Source organism: Peromyscus leucopus, chromosome X (genome assembly GCF_004664715.2).
Source record: "Peromyscus leucopus breed LL Stock chromosome X, UCI_PerLeu_2.1, whole genome shotgun sequence".
NCBI lineage: Eukaryota > Metazoa > Chordata > Mammalia > Rodentia > Cricetidae > Peromyscus > Peromyscus leucopus.
Genome location: NC_051083.1, coordinates 118854727 through 118873756, shown reverse-complemented (window position 1 = coordinate 118873756; position 19030 = coordinate 118854727). Strand labels below are relative to the sequence as shown.

Below are 19030 nucleotides of genomic sequence, written 5' to 3'. Positions count from 1 at the left end.
GGAAAGCTGCTCTGCAGCAACCCAGACAATTGCAATAAATCAATCTCAACAGTAGTTTTTAGCCAATTTACTTTCTTCTTCAATTTGACATTGTATCATCTTTGTTAACATGAACTGTTTCTGTGTCAGTAAACTGATGAGTAAGACAGAATGCTGTAAAAAAACTAATATGCCCAGCTTTTCCAATCAACCTTGTCTCTCCAGAAAACAAATGGCTTTTCTCTTGGTCCCTGCCCTTAGCATTATGCCAAATTCAGGCAACTTAAAACATTCAGTGCCAAGAATTTTCTCCTCACCATTAAAATGGATTCCAATTCTTCAATTTTCCACCCACCTCCCACTTTGGGGGCTTGTTTTGGTTTGTTTGTTTGGGGTTTTCAAAGACCTTTTTTTAAAAATTGATTTGTTTTATCTTATGCATATGTTTTGCCTGTTTATGTGTATAGGTACCATATACACACCTGGTGGCCAGGGACGCCAGAAGAGGGGATCAGATCCCCTAGAACTAGAGTTACAACAGTCATGAGCTGCCATGTGGGTGCTGGGCACTGAACTCCGGTCCTCCGCAAGAGCAACAAGTGCTCTTAAATTGCTGAGCCATCTCTCCAGCCCCAACTTTAGCTTCTTATTTCTTTTGAGGTAGGGTCTCATCCTGTAGCCCAAACTGCCCTGGAACTCAATATCTAGACTAGGCTGATCTTAAACTCTTGACAGTCCTCTAGCCTCAGCTTCTGAAGCACATGAGTCTGTAGACAGACCCAGGTCTGTTTGGACTCCAATCTCTATATAGAAGATGCACCAATAACAGAACACTGTGACAGCTAAAATCACTAACATATCCATTTAAATTGTTTTTCTCTAACCTACCCGTGAAGGGAGGAGGCACACATTGTCCATTAACAAGAATGTAACTGTTGCTTTGTGTACCTCCTCCTAAGACTCTCTGCTTACATGGTATTCTGTCACCCTCTGAGGCACATTAGTGCCTCAACATCGAGTTATTTAACTCGCTTTCCTTTGTGAAGCTTTTCATAGTTTTTTTTTCTTATTTTATTTCATTGAGGCATAGCCCTGGCTGGCCTGGAACCTGTTACGTAGAAGAGACTAGCCTCAAAGTCATAGAGAAGCAGCCTGTGGCTTTTGCATGTGACTCAAGGCACTAACACTTTAGGAGGCCAAAGGGTGCCTTTGGTTAGCGTTCGATTAGTACACCTCTTTCTTACAGCACACTTGTTTAAGGACGGCTCAGTTCTCTTGGATTCCTTTCTGTTTGAGTTCTTTCTTGACAGCTCCTGTGTCCTGAACTCGCTAAAATGTGCAAAGTCCATTCTAATTCACTAAACGACTTCTCTGCTCGAGAACACAGACTGCTATCATTTTGTGGGTCCAACTACTGATGTCCATCCACGTGCTTCAGACAAGACAAAAAGAAAAAAAAAAAACAGGCAGTGATGGTGCACACCCCTAATCCCGGCACTCAGGAGGCAGAGGCAGGTGGATCTCTGTGAGTTCGAGGCCACCCAGGTCTACAAAGTGAATTCCAGAACAGCCAGGACTGTCACACAGAGAAACCCTACCTCAGAAAAAAAGAGGGATTTGAATTTGATTCCCAGCACTCACATCAGGCAGCTTACAATGACTTGCAACTCCAGCTCCTAAGGATCGAACACCCTCTTTTGACCTCTGTGGGCATCTGCACTTACATGCACATACATACACACATACAAATAAATCAATAAATAGTTTTAAATGCTACTGTGCAGATTGCATGCACTTTTGTTTCAATATTGGCACCAATATGAGACTTTTTTCCAAGGAGTCCCACTACATAGCTCAGGCTAGCTTCAAACTCACAATCTGTATGCCTTAGCCTTCTGACTGCTAGGAATTCAATTATGTGACATCCAGCCTAGCTACAGTGAGACGTTTTTATGGGCACATATACATAATAAAAATTCACACTGATGGCCCAGGGAGAAACACACCTGGTAAGGAATGAGACTAAGCAATACAAACACAGCAAAACAGCAGCCCATAACAGAATGGTCATTTGCAACGTTCTAATATTACACAGCAGCTCTTCCCAATAGACTAATTCTTTTTCAAAACTATCTCAAAAATTATGAGCTGATTTGCACAAAATAAAAGTAACATGTATTCGTTGTTGAAAATCTACACATAAGAAGAAAACTAGTCTGTCCATCAACCTTAACCACCTGGATTCTGAAGTGATTGTTGATAGGAGCTGTGCGGAAACCAAACTTTGTAGCAGCAAACAGAAACAGTGTAAACTGGGGTGCCACGCACCAACTTAAACAAGCGTGCACTGGAACACGTTAAGCACACCGAGGAGCTATTTTCTGAAACTTCAAGTAATTTCTAAATCACCTTGAATTCCAATCCTCAATTATTCCATTTCCTGCCATTTAGTCCTACAATTTTCTCCCACCCCTTTTCAGGAAGGAACCATGGAAATAATCCAGTCTGATCCTTTCCTTTAGCAGACGAGGAAACTGACACCACAGAAGGTTAAGTGGCTTGCCGGGGGTCATGGGTGTAATTAGCAGCAGACTCAGGTTAAAAACCTAGGTCTCCTGCCTTCCAGCCCAGCGATGCCCACACACCTAAGATGGCACACCCTGCAGGAATCACAGCAGTGGAAAGCCTTGTCTGGCAGACAGGATGTACTAATCCAGTTTTTGACATTTGTCTCATATAAAGATACCTGGGTACTGAATCTCTTTTTAACATATAGCTTGAAAGCATCACTTTGATGAAGTTTACACGGGGCACAGTGGCACACGCCTTTAAGCCTAGCACTTGGGAGGCAGCGGCAGGTGGATGTATCTCTCTGAGTTCGAGGCCAGTGTGATCTACATAGCAAGTTCCAGGACAGCCAGGGCTACAGAGAGACCTTGTCTCAAAAACAACGAAATTTCCAGTGTTACTATACCTGGGGAAATGTCATGAAAATGAAGCTCTGGTTTGTGCCTCACTGGCATTCTTGTCTGAGAACTAAAGCCGAAGGGATTCCTTACTTTCCAGTGCCACGGCTGAATAAACGTTTGATCCCGGTCCCAAGAATCCCACAGCCGATTGCCTAGTTATACAGGCTCCCTTCCATGGAGACGGAAATGCAGAGACTGGGGCTTCTCACTAAACAAATGTGCTTCCAGGCAACTCCAGGCCAATTGAAACCAAACCATCTTGGTCTGGCTCAGGCTAATAAACCACTAAAGGTCATACATACTCCAGCCCCTCCCCCAGCCCCTCTGCAGCCTCTCATCATTACAACAGCAGTTTAAAAGCACCTTCTGTCACATCATCCCCCTCAAGTCACACCCTTAATGGGATACTTTCAGTTCACTTCCTTCCCTCTCCCTCCCCCACCCCAGGCCTTCGTGGATCTCTAGTTCCTTTGTTACTGAGGTTCTAAGAGTTGTGAACAGAGTGGCGAGTCACACTCAGCAGGTAGAAGAGACAGGTCTGGCTGCGTGTTAGGCCAGAAATGATGAAGTATAAATTTATAGGCCGACACATGGAGCAGTTCTTTGAAGGTTCATGGGGAGGGTGATGTGATGAAATGAAATTTTAAAGAGAGCGAACATTCAGTTTGAGTGGAAAGTAGGAACATGGGAGGCCCCTGGAAGACCAATTAGAAGGTTGGTATAATGTTCAAAGCATTAAAACATTGAGGGCTTGGACCGAGTTGAAGATAGGGGTGTAGGAGACATTTCAGAGGAATGCCATCTAGGTCATAGAAAAAAAGATGGAAAGGCATAATCAAAGCTACATCATGGTTTGCTTTCGATCCTAAGTGACTAAAAGAGGGGGCTACAGAAGGTTTTAGATCTGTGGATGTCCTACCTGTGACTGAGGACATCCTATAGTCAACTGAGATACCTGAGTGAAAAACACAAAGCGGGGAAGCATCCATACAGACAGAATATCCGAAACCATGAAAGGAACAGGATGCATTCACTTCATCAAAGGAAAAACTAAGAGACAGGACAAGGGTGGGAAGATAGAAAAGCAGGGAAACAGAATAGAGGAAGTGACAAGTTTCTAGAAGGAAGAGGTAGTTACTTTCAAATTTAGCTAAGGGCAAGGAGAAGAAACATTAGAGAAGAAACATTAGTAAACTCCTTGCAAAGTCATGTAGAAGTCCAAGGCATTCCTTTTTTAACTTTGTATTTATTATTATTGCATGTGTGTACTGGGTGTGTAAGCCCATGTGACACGGCGCAAATGTGAAGTCAGTTCCTTCCTTCCACCTTGAGTGGCTTCGGAGGATCATACTCAGGTTGCCAGGCCTGCGCGGTCAGTGCTTCTACTCAGTGAGCCGTCACATCAGCTCTGCCCCCGCCCCCCAAAAAAGCAGTTCTAAAGCAAAGAAACCCTAAGGCTTCCGTAAACCATATTTTCTCAACAGTAGTATTCCTTGGCTTCACAGATAAAACTGTTGAGCCGTTTTTGCTCAATAGCATTCAAGTCCTAGCCCTTGGCTTTGGAACTAAATTTACCAGATTATTCAAGCCAGGGGGCAGGACATAAGTAATTAGAGCAGCACTTCTCAGCCTTCCTAAGACTGTGACCCTTAATACAGTTCCTTGTGCTGTGCTGACTCCCAGCCATACAATTATTCCATTGCTACTTCCTAACTGTAATTAGGCTACTACAATGAATTGTAATGTAAATATCTGATATGCGGCCCCTGTGAAAGGGTGGTTCAAGCCCCCAAGGGGTCAAGACCCACATGTTGAAAATTGCTGAATTAAAGAGTGGCAAGTAATGAATTGGAGAAGCAGAAAGTGTACAAAAGCTCTACCTTTTCCTGTCAGCATGTGGTACAGTACCACAAAAGTCTGCATATAATGTTTTTCCAGTCACGACTCAGTGGTAATTCTGCCAGTGTCTCCAGTTCTTCTTTAAAACCCACCTCCCCATTCCAGGTCATCTAAATAAGTAAGAGAGTACTCTCAACCACGCTTTGAGGAGATTGGAAGTTCTGGATGAAATAGGGGCCATACCAGCAGGGGAGGCCCAGACCCATCCGGAGTCTGGTGCATCTAGGGCTTGAAAAAAAAAAAAAACCTGTTTCAGTCAGGCAGTGGTGGCTCACACCTTTAATCCCAGCACTCACAGAAGCAGATGGATCTCTGAGTTCGAGGCCAGCCTGGTCTACAGAGCAAGTTCCAGGACAGCCAGGACTGTTATACAGAGAAACCCTGTCAAAAAACAAAAACAAAAACAAACAACAACCCTGCTTCAACTACAGGTTTCAGCTTAGAAGACACCAAGTGGCTGCTGTGGAGGGCACTAGATACTTTTCTTCCCTCACAACCAAAATACCTATCAGGTGATTGGTAAAGCAAAGAAACATAGTCATTTCCAGCCATCTTTGAGTAGCCAAAAACCACCTTGCTGTTTTTGCCAACCTGCTACTGTTTTCACAGGGCCTACTCAGCCTCTCCACTTGCCAGAATATGCATAATATACCCTATCTCAAGTTCCATCCACTCTCTACCGGAATAACTCCACGACTGTGCTAAACAGGGGCCCAACTGTAGGACATCAAAGGCAGAAATGTACAGTGATATTCACCTGGAAAGAGCCAGCTAAATAATAAAAATAACATTTGCAACAATACTTTTCCCTTGCTAGGTGATTGCTAAGTTACTATGCACTATCGTATTAGAAGAGCTTCTGGAATGGAGGCATGTTGCTATCAGCTGTGTTTCTTAACCTCTCTGGGCCCCAGATAAACGTCTCTGACTTATCTACTAAGTGGTGATAATAATACCTTTGACATAGGCTGACTGGGGAGATAAACTAAATAAACTCTTTATATTCACTGGCAAGCTGCCCTGTATATAAGCATTGCTCAATAATTGTCAGCTGCTATTATTAGAAAGCAAGCATTTGACTGTTCGCTTTTACAAGGAAGCAGCCACAAGTCAATTCGTATCTGAAATATATGGTATACCAGAAGGTCTAGACAACACATTTGACCTTAAGATAGGATTTAGGAGGACCCAAAACTTGGCTACAAAAAAAAATTTTTAATAGTGCTGGGGCCTCACACACTCAATTACTCTAGCACTGTGCCACACTCTAGTCCCTCCCACATCTTTTGCATGTTATTAACAGGCTTCTCTGTACTTGCATCCTCATAATTACACACTTATTCTGTAAATTGGATCCTTTATAGTAACAATGCAATCAGATGGCCCCCGGAAACCCCATTAAGAGTTGAATCTCCCAGAAGTAAGTAAGACTCCTAGGTGCTTTCCTGACAGGTGGACCCCACCACCACCACAAAGCATTTCCCTCTAAGGCTTCTGATGTCTTCCCATGCTAAGATAGGACCATGCAAGGATCATTAAAATAATTTAAACTCTCTTGTTTCTTAGCTTTGCACTATTCTGAGCTGAAAAAATGAACTCTTTATCGTACTTTTCCCAGAGACTCTGGGGCCAAGGAGCTAGGGAAATCTAATAAGAGACATAGTAAATACTTTAATAAATATTTTAATAAAACTGAAAGCCTGAAACAGGCTTTTTTGTCACCAGTGTGACAAACCATTGAGTGTCACCAATGAAAACACGTTTGAAATGAATTCTGAATGATCCCAGTTAGATTCGTTCATACGTGTACTATGCTATACTTAGCCCAGGAAACAATTCCAACCCAACCAGTTGGGGCAGTAACTGCATCCAAAAATCTAAGCAACCAAACTAGCTTTCAGTACAGTCAAGAACGGGATGCTTTCGTATGTTGCCCCAGGGCCGAGGGTTATCCAGCCATCAACTCTGAACTGTAAGATAACCTTTCATGTATAAATGAGGCCTTTATGATGCTGTTCATTTTTAAACAGGACTCTGATGAAACGATCCTCTCTCAGAAACTATTTCCAGGGCCTGCACATCAGAAATCACCTTCAGAAAAAGGACAGAGCCACACTGCTCATAGAAATGCAGTGCAAGTCATAGATGTAACTTTATATTTCCAAGCAACCATGTTTAAAAAAATATAAAACCTAGAAATGGCAGTATGTGCCTATAGTCCAGCCTATAAAGAGGTAGTTAGCAGCAGGAAAATCACTTGATCTCAGGGGTTCGAGGCCAGCCTGAGGAACATGGTAAGAACACACACACACACACACACACACACACACACCAAAAAATAAAAAAATAACTGAATTATTATGCAATTTATTTAACAGACTAGAACAAAAATGGTTTTTTCCTTGTTCAGCACACTTGTAAAGCATCCACTTTTGAATGGATGTGGATTCATGGCTGTGGATGCTGTGCTGAAGAGTAGAAAAATAGAAACTCTAGGGCCACTGACACGAGTCGGTGCTTGTTCCCAGCCTGACGACCTCAGTCCTATCCCTGCTTCCACACAGTGGAAGGAGAGAACCGCCCTTCTCTGCCGTCCACACAAGCACCAGAGTAGCACATGCAGATGAGCACGGGCAGATGCAACAATAGCAACTGTAAAAAGTATGAACAGCTGGCACGTTTGAAAAAGCCATGCCAACCGCCTGTGCCATCTCAGCCCCTTGCTGTCTCCACTGGAGCCTCTTCCATAGCCTCACCCAGCACTGGCAGTGCCAAGCTCTGACAGGGAGTTCAGAGGAAGAAAGGGGGAGTGGAGACCATGTGTTTTTAACAAATCAGGCTGGAAACCCTAACCCATTTACCAACAGAAACAAGAATAAACACAATAGTTCTATGGCCGAGTGACCTCGATGGGTTCAAAAGGCTTTCCTGAGGAGGAAGCTCTGGAAAGTCAATCATTACTTGCAAGCTCGTATTCAAGAGGTAAGTCTACCAGGCTTCCAACATCTATCCATGGGGTTGGACTAGATCTCACACGCACGCTCTCTCTAAAGTAACAGGAGCCTCTTGTTTAAGGATCTACATTAAAGGAGCTAAGTTGTCTTTATTCAGATCCCACCCCCACCCACATAGAGGCCCCTTCAGCCCGGCCCTCTCCTAGAAAGCACATTTCTCCCCAAGACATAGAACAGCTGCCTTGTTTGGTCCCTGTGAAACGAAGAAGCCAATGCTCCCAGCAGTTCATATTCTCTTCCAGAAGCAAAGGCAAACTAAAAAGGAAAATATTTGCCTTCTCCTTACCTGCACCTGGCCTCTCCATCCCCAAGCCCAGTGCCAAGACCAAATCCCAAGTAGCCAGCACTAAGGAAAGAGCAGGCAGCTTCAGCTAAAGCTTCCGTGTTAGTCCACTATCTCCCCACTTCCTCTCCGTCCTGGCCCACTTCAACAAACACTGGGAAATAATAAGCAAACAGATGCAGACGACAAGGCCTGCCCCATTTCTCTTCCAATTCACCTCAGACACCTTCTTCTCGGAAGAAATACACAGACTGGAGCATGTCAGTTTCAAAACTTCCGGGCTTTGTCTGAAGTAGTCACAATTCTAATCAGACAACCTGAGTTCTCAGTCCTATATACCCTCCCCCTCCTTCACCTCCGATCCTTTGGTTGAGTCCAGTACTCTATGATTCCCATTCTCCCCTTGAGCTGGGTGGTTCTTGGTATCACCCTAAGTCTCTATAACAAAGCCTGGTGCACAGAGATTGTTCAATAAATATAAACGCATGCCTAGACTGCAGAAGTAGGGAGGCACTGTCAGACCACCCTTGGGAAGCACCATTTTGATCATATCACTGTAGTGATAAAAGTTGCATTTCCCTGCAAGAAAGAGGGACTGCAGGCAGTGAAGGGAAATTAGAACTGTTAATGGTGATTACTATCTGGAGAGAAATCTTGAAAATGGGAGTGAGGGTAGGAAAGGGGGTAAGCTTTTGTGTATACACATTGTCAAAAATGTCTTTTCCCTTTGAGTACTACTAAGATGTAGGCACTCTCTAGTACTTGAGGTACAAATATGCCTATGTTCAAATACATGCCTTTAAAATGTTCGCATTAGGGAGGTCAAGATGAACACTAACATATTCAACACACTAGGAGCTGTGAATGTATCTCAGCAGTAAAATGCTTGCCTAGCATGCATGAAGCCTCGTATTCTACCCCCAAAAAACAACAGTAACAATACACACACACACACACACACACACAGAGAGAGAGAGAGAGAGAGAGAGAGAGAGAGAGAGAGAGAGAGAGAGAGAGAGAAAGTGCTAAATGCAGAAGTAGGACTATGGAGAAAGTATTAAGGGATCAGGGTTAAGAACTCACAAGGGGATTTGTTACAGTGCTTGGAGTGGATGGAAGTGGGAAAGAGGAGCCAGATCACTTTAGAGGCGGCTGAAGCAGGAGGATAGAGAAAAAACAGAGCCCAACATGGTGGCCCATGCCTGTAATCTCAGCACTCAGGAGGCTGAGGCAGGAGGACTGCTCCAAATTCAAGTTAGTCTGGGCTACCTAGTGATACCTGGATCAAACAGAACAAAGTAAATCGAAATATGTCCAAGTTACAGAGGATGACATAGACGATGACACAGAGGAGCCGTAATGAGTTCGGAGATGAGGGCTTCATTTCTCCTGATGACTGGAGCCTGGCTTCATGTGGAAAGAAGAAAAATGGAGAGACACTGTTGGAAAAGGAACCCCGGTCCAGATCAAGGCCATCACCAGTGTCTAGGCCAAGGTGTATGGATTTTATTCTGACATCTAATGGAGTATCCTGAAGGATTTTTAAATGTTTTCTCATTTTAAAATTTTCATTCATTTTTTGTAGACAATATCTCACTCTGTAGCCCAGGATAGCTTGGAATTCACTATGCAAGAACTAAGAACTCATGTCAATTCTCCTGCATCAGCCTTCCAAGTGCTGCCTTCATAGGAGTCTGCCACCATTCTGGACTTGGTTTGGTTTGAGAGACAAGGTATCAATACGCAGGCCAGGCTGTGAGTCCAAGCATGAGCCACCATGCTCAGTGCCCGCAGGATTTTTCACAGGAGAATGACTATTTTGTTTGATTTAAAGACCAACAAACTTAGCAATGAAGGGGAAAAATGACTGGAGGGCAAGACTAGCTACCAACTGAAGGCCAGCTACAACACTGGCCCAGGTGAAAAGTGACAAATGTAACACTTAATGAATGGATACAAGAAAGGCTTAGGACACAATGTAGATGCGTTTCTACAATGTCATCAGTTTTCTCCTAGTATCTTCCGGCTGATGCCTAATCTGAACACTGAGCTTACAAAATAGACCTTTGTCAGAGATTCAGGCTTCTACAGTTAAGTCCTTCTGTTTTTGTTTCACAATAACTATTGTCAAATATTTCACATAGCTAGTGAGGAAGGAAAGGGAGAAAGAAAGCCAAAATCAAGCTAGGCATGGTGGTGCATACTGTTAATCTCAGCACTTGAGAGGCAAAGGCAGGCTGATCTCTGTAAGTTCAAAGCCAGCCTGGTCTACATAAACAGTTTCAAGTCAGCCAGGGCAACATAAGGGACCTTGTCTAAAAGGGGAGGTGCAAACAAAATCATGGGGGAAACAATTAATCATTAAAGTGAATGTGCTGCTTTTGAGCATTTGGGGATTTTGAGTTTTAAAAGTGTCTTGCATTGCCTAACATGGCTCTTACAGGTTATGTTGCTACTATTTTACCCCAAAACATTTCTACAGAGTCTTATCCATAATAGAGGACCCTCTTAAAAGATGCTCCTTTAACCAGGCAGTGGTAGCACAAGTCTTTAATCCCAGCACTTGGGAGACAGAGGCAGGTGGGGCAAAGGCAGGTGGATCTCCAAGTTTAAGACCAGCCTGGTCTACAGATCTAGTTTCAAGACAGCCAGGACTTTACAGAGAAACCCTGTATTGAAACCCGCCCCCCCAAAAAAAAGAGTCCTGTAATACCCCAATTAAAATTCTAATCGATGTCTGTTACATGTATCTTTTTTTTAAAACCTTAGGTTTACTTCCTCAGTCTACAGGCTGGAATTCTTCCTCTTTCTGGCTCATATTGACAAAGGCATGTAGACGCCAATAAGCAAAAGTAGCTACACAATATGAAAAAGCAATATCCGAAAAAGCAATATCCAAGAGAATCACTCACTTTTTCAATTTACTATTTTAGGGTGTAGGATATTTCTTTGAAACATTATCTTATTTATAACATACTTCTGACTACTATTTATTTGTGCACATGTTTCAACTATTTCTAGAAAGATGATTCTGTATTATGTTAAAAATAATCCCCTTTAAATAAAAATAATTTTAATAAAGGGGCTTCAAATACGAAATTATTTTGAATACTTTTACTGGAGAGAGCTCAGGCTAATGGCTTACTTTCTTCTGACAAGTCTGCCTCTCCCAGTCACAGAATAAACGGAAATTATGATTCATAACAAAACAAAACATACAAGGCAGCAGAATCTCAGGCAAGACCATTAAGAACTATGCCACAAAACCCCTCACACACTATGTTTAAAGCCCTGAACTATATTCATCTTCTAAGGATACACTGGAAATTATAAAATGCTAAACAAGGGTATCCTAGCATGTACACTGAAAATATACTGCATATATATTCCTGTTGCAGTAACTCCTCCCAAGATTTATTGTCAAAGCTTGTAAGTGGATATACTGGGAAGAGTTGCATGCCTGTTAAAAAGAAATCTCCCAAGCAAATGCACAACTCAGGCCTGTTACAGTTGCAAGAGCGGAGGACCTACTAGCAGAACAAAATTCATTTGGAAGCATTTGGAGCTGGACCCAGTCCAGATTTGAGAAGTAAACTATTACACTGTTTCTGCAGCCTCGGAGAAAGTGAAAATGACACTGACTTTATTTATTCTGCAGAACAATTGGCTACCAATAAAATGCTGCCAACCCTTCACTTTGCTGGGAGGACCTGGGCCCCTTCACTGCAAACAGCGAAGTTTCAAGCAGGAAGCAAGGAGCCTGCTGACAACCGACGCGGGGCCTGTTGGATAGCATGGGTGAGAGAGAGCAGGACCTGCAGGGCTCCCAGCCAGAGCAAGTGAAAGTCTACCCCGAATTGTATGAAAAATATCACCAGATGCTCCAAAGTTTCCAAATTCCCAAGCAAGCTACAACCCTCAAAAGCAAAAGAACGGAAGTTATTACAGGCAGAGGAGAGAGTTGGGGTAGGCAGAAGGTAATATCCAAACGAGAAATTCAGAAAATTCTTACCTAAACAGGGTCTACCAATAAGAATGTTGGTAAAGGACAAGAATATGATCAGATTCTTACCCTTTCCTTTCATGGGTTAAATGAGAACTGAAAAGGCTTGGGAAGGCATAAAGACTAAGATGAAGTGATTAATAATTAAACATAGTATACAAAGTATCTTCTCACATTTGATCTACAGGAGAAAAAAATCAAAGGTAGACTGCTTCTTGTTTAAGGGGAAGATGTAAAGCGGTAGGATAAAAAGAGCTAAAGTGAAAAAAAAAAGCTAAAATGAAATTTAAACTAAAATAACATTGAACGTTTTCTTCTGTTCCACACAAATATTGAGTGCTTCGTAAACAAGTGGCTAAGATACACAGCCATTAAAAAGTACATGGCAACTCAGGGTAGTTCACTGAATGAAGTAAGTAGGAAGGCACAGTATAACTAAGCACACTGGCTGGGAATGCAGCTCAGTGGCAGAACACTTGCCCAGCATTCAGGAGGGCCTGAGTTGTATCCCAGCACTGAAAAAAATAGGAGGAGCCACGGGATTCCAATGGTGGACTTGAAGGTGGAATAATGGCTGTTAAAGTGGGCAAAACATTTCATTCCTTCCAAGGGAAAAGATTTTGCAGATTGTCATTTAATTCTTTTCCTTTCTTCTCTTTCTTTCTTCTCTTTCTTTCTTTTTTTTTTTTTAGAAAGTGTCTCACTATATAACCCTGGCTGGCCTAGAACTTCCTGTGTAGATCAGGCTGGGCTCAAACTCATAGAGATCGGTCTCCCTCTGCCTTCTGAGTTCTGGGATTAAAGGCATGTAATACTATGACAGGCTGTCATGTAATTCTGATAACTCAAAAAACTATTTTAGGAACTATTATCAGTCCTCACAAAACGCTCAGTAAGTTTTACCTTTATAGAAAAAGATACATACACTGTTTTTTTACGTAGTCTTCCACTGCTACAAATTACTGAGTATATCTCCATATAGCCATACTACAAATGGTAGGCTCTTACTGCTGTTATCAATAGTCAAAAGATGTAAACATTTGGACTCTGGATCTTATTTGATGTTTCTATGGTGAGGATAGAATGTTTGCAAGGCTTCATATTTGTAAGTGCTCCATCACTAAAAGTTAGGTCTCCAGCCCTATACTTGCAATTATGTTAGCCCAGGCTGGCCCGGAAAACTGACATTTTCTAAAAACATATGACATTTTGCAAGATGTCTAGTAGCTCGATTGGGGGTGGTGGTAGATAAATAAAAATTGAAAACCAAGTAATGAAACCAGAATAATGTTAGGAGGAATCTGCAAATTAAACGTTTAATCAAAGCTGAGACTTACCAAATAAGTCTCTTCACTTTCATTATGTCTGAAAGAACACCCTGGTTAACTTAATCACTTTGAGAGGTATCTTTCATCAAAACAATTCGCTAAACCAAGGCTTACAACACACCCAGACTAAGCCTCCTGTTAATTTACTAAGATGATTTAGACCGGGAGTGGAGGGGGAGTGGGAGAGACAGACACACTTGCTAGTAAAAGACATGGGGGATAATGGTAACAACCCTCTAAAATTTCAAAATACAAGCACGATCCTTATGCAGGATGATTTAACAGTTTGAGTTCCTCTTATCAAGCTACTGCAGGCAAACCAGTTCTTTATCTCTTCACCATGGGAACACAAAAAAACTACCCTACGGAGGCTAAGGGTCAGATCTTGAGAATCAAATCATCGAATTTGACTAGTGCATCTGCTCTGAGTCCAATCGTACCCTTGGCAAATCCCTATGCAGCTAAGAGCAAACCTAATTTCGGATGCAAATAGGTAGGCTAGCTCCCTAAAAACCTCTGGCCCCTGTTAAACCAGTTCCCTAAGAAGATTCTGCGCAGGCATCCCCCCAACCGCCCCCCCCCACACACACACATTCAGTGGTTGCTTCGCAGGAATTTCCAATGAAACAGCAACAGTCGCTAAGGTAACTGAGAGCCGGGCTCAATCTGACTGAGCGCCGAGCAGAAAAGAGCTTTCAGGGTCTGGGAGCTGGGAGCAGCCTAGGCGAACCATTTCCAAACGGGTGGGGCGCGGGGGAGGGCGGGGGTGGGCGCGGGGGCGGGGTCCAGGGGCTCCAATGCAAAGGAGCAGCTCCCGGAGGCCCGCTCTAGCGCGTCCCTGCGCTGGGCAGGAAGAGGAGGGGAAGATGTGGTGGAGGAGAAGAGGACGGCAGCAGGCGGAGGGAGAGGAAGCCCTGGCAGGGCGGGCCGAGGGATGGAAGGAGGGTCCAGAGGAGGAGCCCGGGCGGCAGGAAAGCCCGCGCTGGGCTAGGAGCACGTTAGGGCGGAGTCCCAGGCGAAGGGGCCGCAGCCTCACCAAGGGCCTTGAGCCCTCCTTCCTCAGCCTCCTCCCCTCCCTCCTTTCCATCTCAGCAGCGCCCTCACCCTGCCTCCGGCTGCCTCATACAAAAGCAAAATGTCCGCCATCTTCCGAGGTGATTGCAGCCGTCGCGCTGCAAGCTTAGCCGTCCTGTGCCTTTTCTACCCGGGCTGCCCCTTCTCGGGTCCCTCTCTGCGACCCCCGGGCGCCGCTGACCTCCCCGCTCCTCCTGGCCTTCGGCGCCCCGCACCCAAGCCCGTCCCGCAAGGGCGACGCAGGATCGCCACGGGCGGAGGCAAAGGGGATCAGCGGCTCCGGCGGCGGCTGGCGGACGCGCTCGCTCTTCCCGCCCGCCCGCCGCCCTCCGCCCGCCCGCCGCTGCTCCCCCGCTGGCCTCTTTACCTTGATGCAGTACGGAGGCTCATCGTAGGTGACCAGCATGTACCTGTCTCCGCGGCTGGCCGGGTCCCGGGCTCGCAGCTGCGGGGCGAGGGTGACGGAGGGATCGCGTAGGAAACGAGGGGAAGCGATACAAACGTTACAGAAGCACCTCAGTCCAACCGCCCCCATCCCGCAGGAGCAACCCCCATCTCTCCTCTCCCCTCCTTTTACCTTCAAGAATAACTCCACAGCGCCTTTGGCAATGTCCAAATAGGAGGTGCCCAGGTCAGTGCGCTGGTTCATGGAGGCGGACGTATCTATGAGGAACAGCAGGATGGGCATCTTCCACTACACCTTTGGCTCTGGTCCCCACTCTCCCGGCCCCTTTGCCCTCGCTGCCACGTATGGCTACCCAAATCCTGAACTCTCACAGAGCCAGGGAGCAAGAGGAAGAGGGGGAGATGGAATGGGATAGATGGGACCGCTCCTGGCCTCCTCTTTCTGCAGCCCCAACTCCTCTCCCTTCAAGAGAACTTGAAAGTGTGAGTGTGTGTAGGTCTCGGGGCCGTCCCTCTTCCCCTCTTCTGCCACCACTACTGCCTGCTGCTGCCGCCGCTGCCAGGACTACTGCCTAAGCATCCGTCCACGCTCACTAGAGCGCTCGCCCCAGACTGAGAGCCCTCTCTGTTCACTGACACAACTTCTGTCTGCTCACCTACCATCGGCACCATGTGACCAGGACCCACGCCATTGGCTGCCAATTATGTTTAATTTGCATATTCATTAGATGACACGGTAAGGGGAGGGACTTGGGTCAAGCCTAAGAGTTGAAGTTTGAACCCTTGCTGGAGGTAAGGGGCTAGAGAGTAAAGAACCGTCTTCAAGCTCAGATTCTCCTTTAAAGGATTGGGAAGCCCTTACGGTAATTTGTGTGGTCTTTTGTGCTTCAAAGATAGTGATTCGAAAGGAAGAGAAAATTGAGCAACAGTTGTACAAAACAGATGTTTAGGCAGGCTGCACAGAAAACAATTAATCAATCCTGCCAGTGGCTAAGACCAAAACATTTCAGTAGCAGCAAACTTCTTTCCTGGCCATACTTGCTCGAATTCCTTTAGCTTAGTCCCTCTTCCTGATCAGTGTTTATGTGTCCTTATCTAGGTTGTATTCGGCATGTAGCTACTTAAAAAGGACACTAGCACTGAAACAGTTCCCCTAAGCTATCTTTTTGCAAAGACAGGCTTTCTCAAGCTTTGAAACACTGGCCAAACTGTGATACTTCAACCACTGTTGTGACCATTATTTTTTTTATTTTTTATTTATTTTATTTTATTTTTTTTGGTTTTTCAAGACAGGGTTTCTCTGTGTAGCTTTGTGCCTTTCCTGGATCTCGCTCTGTAGCCCAGGCTGGCCTCGAACTCACAGAGATCCACCTGGCTCTGCCTCCCGAGTGCTGGGATTAAAGGCGTGCACCACCATCGCCCCGCCCATTATTTTTAACGAAGACGATTTGTGGGTAGGGCTGAAGCACATTAGTAGAATGCTTGCCTAGAACATGCGATGCCCTGGGTTTGATTCCCAGCACTGATGCTGATGCTGATGCCGAGGATTTCTAGCAATGTGCTATGTACAAGTTGGAATCTTGGGGTTCAATGAGTGTACAATTTTAATGAGAAGACCACATACATATCTGCAAATATTTTCTATATTGCTGTAGCCATCCTATGTATATGTTCTCTCTCTCTCTCTCTCTCTCTCTATATATATATATATATATATATAATATATAATGTTTTCTGAGAAATAAGATTTCAGAAGTGATTCCATGATAGTTTATAAACCACAGACAAAAAGTAATGCAAGTAAAAACACTGTGGGAGCAATTGTCCATGGTCTAGAAGTTCAGGTTTTATGGGCAAAGAGCAAGGTGTAAAGGAGGGAATCCAGGTGAGAAGGAATGGTGTGAACCAAAGCCAACCAGAGGCCAGACTATGCCTGATACATTTCAGGCCGGTGGGTTAGAATATAGAGAATTAGTGGGTAAATAAGGGTGGAAAGACACGAAAAGCCCCCGTGTTCATTCTGTTTTCAGTATTATTGGAAAAGGGTCTGGAGACATTGCTCATTGGATAGGCGTGCTTACTGCTCTTGCAGAGGACCCGAGTTTGGTTCCCAGAACAAGCATGGAGTGACTCACAACTACCTGCAAGTCTAGGTCTGGGGAATTCCACACCTTTTTCTGGCCTCCACTGGCACTACACACATGTGCACATACACACACACACACACACACACACACACACACACACACACACACCCCACATTCATGTAATTGAAAATAAAAATAAATCATTAAGTATTACTGAAGAAAGACAGTATTCTACATGGGCTAGGGTGCAAATAAAAGTTTATGACCAGTGGATGCCTGTGTGCTGGTTTTTGTATTGTTGTGTAGTAAATTATCACAAATTCATCAGCTTAACACATACTTAAGTGTTATCTCATGGTCCGATTTAGCTGGATTTCCTGCTCCATCTCATAGAGCTGTGGTCAGGGTATTGGCCAGGCCACATTTCATCTGGGAGCTCAACCAGGAAAGAATCAGCTTGGTAAAGCTCAGGAAGGCTGTTGGCAGAATTCATTAGGACGGTATGTATAGAGGCTGAAGGCCACCCACAGATCTGCCTGCTGCTAATGTTCCCTGCCACACAGTCCTCTCCATCACCTGTTCACAACGCAGCTGCTTCTTCACGGCCAGCAGGGAAAGCTCTCTCTCCAATCTGCTGACATAGAACCTTATACAATGTAACATAATCATGACAGCGACATCCATTACCATTACCACTGACTAGAAGCAAGTCAGGAGTCCCACCCACACTTAAGGGAAAGTGATTATACAGCAGGGGGACAGATCCTGGAGCCCATCTGAGAATTCTGCACAACTTTAGGGAAAGAGGGAGCATGACCTAGAAACCAGTTTTGCACAATTTATAATTTTCATTAAAGTTAATTTATAAATAATAATAATAGTAATAAATGTGTCACTCTCATCTAACCGAATAAATACATTGGGTTGATTTATCATCTTCTGTTGAATAAAATAGAGTACTACTCATGAGGAGTTTATGTTTTATTATGACATTATTGATTCATTGGTAATAGGACTGTTGAGGCATAATGTGCACTAGTTCACAAATGGTACTTTTTTTTTGGTTTTTTCGAGACAGGGTTTCTCTGTGTAGCTTTGTGCCTTTCCTGGAACTCACTTTGTAGCCCAGGCTGGCCTCAAACTCACAGAGATCCGCCTGGCTCTGCCTCCCGAGTGCTGGGATTAAGGGCGTGCGCTGCCGCCGCCACCGCCGCCGGCCACAAATGGTATTTTAAGATGACTTTTGAAAAATTCCTTTAGGGGCTGGAGAGATGGCTCAGGGGTAAGAGCTTCTACTGCTCTGGCAGAGGACCTGAGTTCAGTTTCTAGCACTCATACCAGGCCTACAACCATCTGGAATTCCAGCTCCTGGGAATCTGATGGCTGCACTCATATGCACATACCCACATGTAGAAACACATACATGCAGGGAATTCAAAATAAAAAATAAGTCTTAAAAGATCTGGCCAGGCGGTGGTGGCGCACACCTTTAATCCCAGCACTTGAGAAGGAGAGGCAGGTGGATCTCTGTGAGTTCGAGGCCAGCCTGGGCTACAGAGCAAGATCCAGGACAGGCACCAAAACTACACAGAGAAACCCTGTCTCAATCCCCCCCCCCAAAAAAAAAACTCTTATACTTTTCTCCCAGATTTTTCTCCCAAGTAAAAGCTGCAGGAAGTTTTAAAAGTAACTTGCCAACATTAGCAAAGCACAAATAGCTTCAGTCACACAATTCTCCCGCAGTTGGGGACACACAGGTCCTGCAGGGTAGAGAGTCTTTCCTGGCAGGCAAACTCCTTATACTGTACTTGTTCTCCTTCAAACAAGGCAGGCATGTTAATTCATTCTTTTTGGCATAAGCTCGAGAGTAACTGCAGTGATGCAAACCTAAAAATCTGAGAACTGTCCACGTCTCATTATAAAATGCAGAAGTGGCAATAGACAAAAAGTAGTAACTTAGTGGATTTATATTTATATATATTTATATAC

The 19030-nt window shown here is 44.4% G+C and overlaps 1 protein-coding gene across 1 annotated transcript in view; it reads right to left on the bottom strand.

Moving 5' to 3' along the window:
• Positions 1-15613, bottom strand: part of Ints6l (integrator complex subunit 6 like) — a 62979-nt gene extending 47366 nt beyond the window's left edge. Inside the window, 2 exon segments of the mRNA XM_037198810.1 lie at positions 14917-14994; positions 15127-15613. Of these exon segments, the coding sequence (XP_037054705.1) occupies positions 14917-14994; positions 15127-15237 (189 nt within the window). The 5' untranslated portion in view covers positions 15238-15613.
• Positions 15614-19030: the final 3417 nt, after the last annotated feature.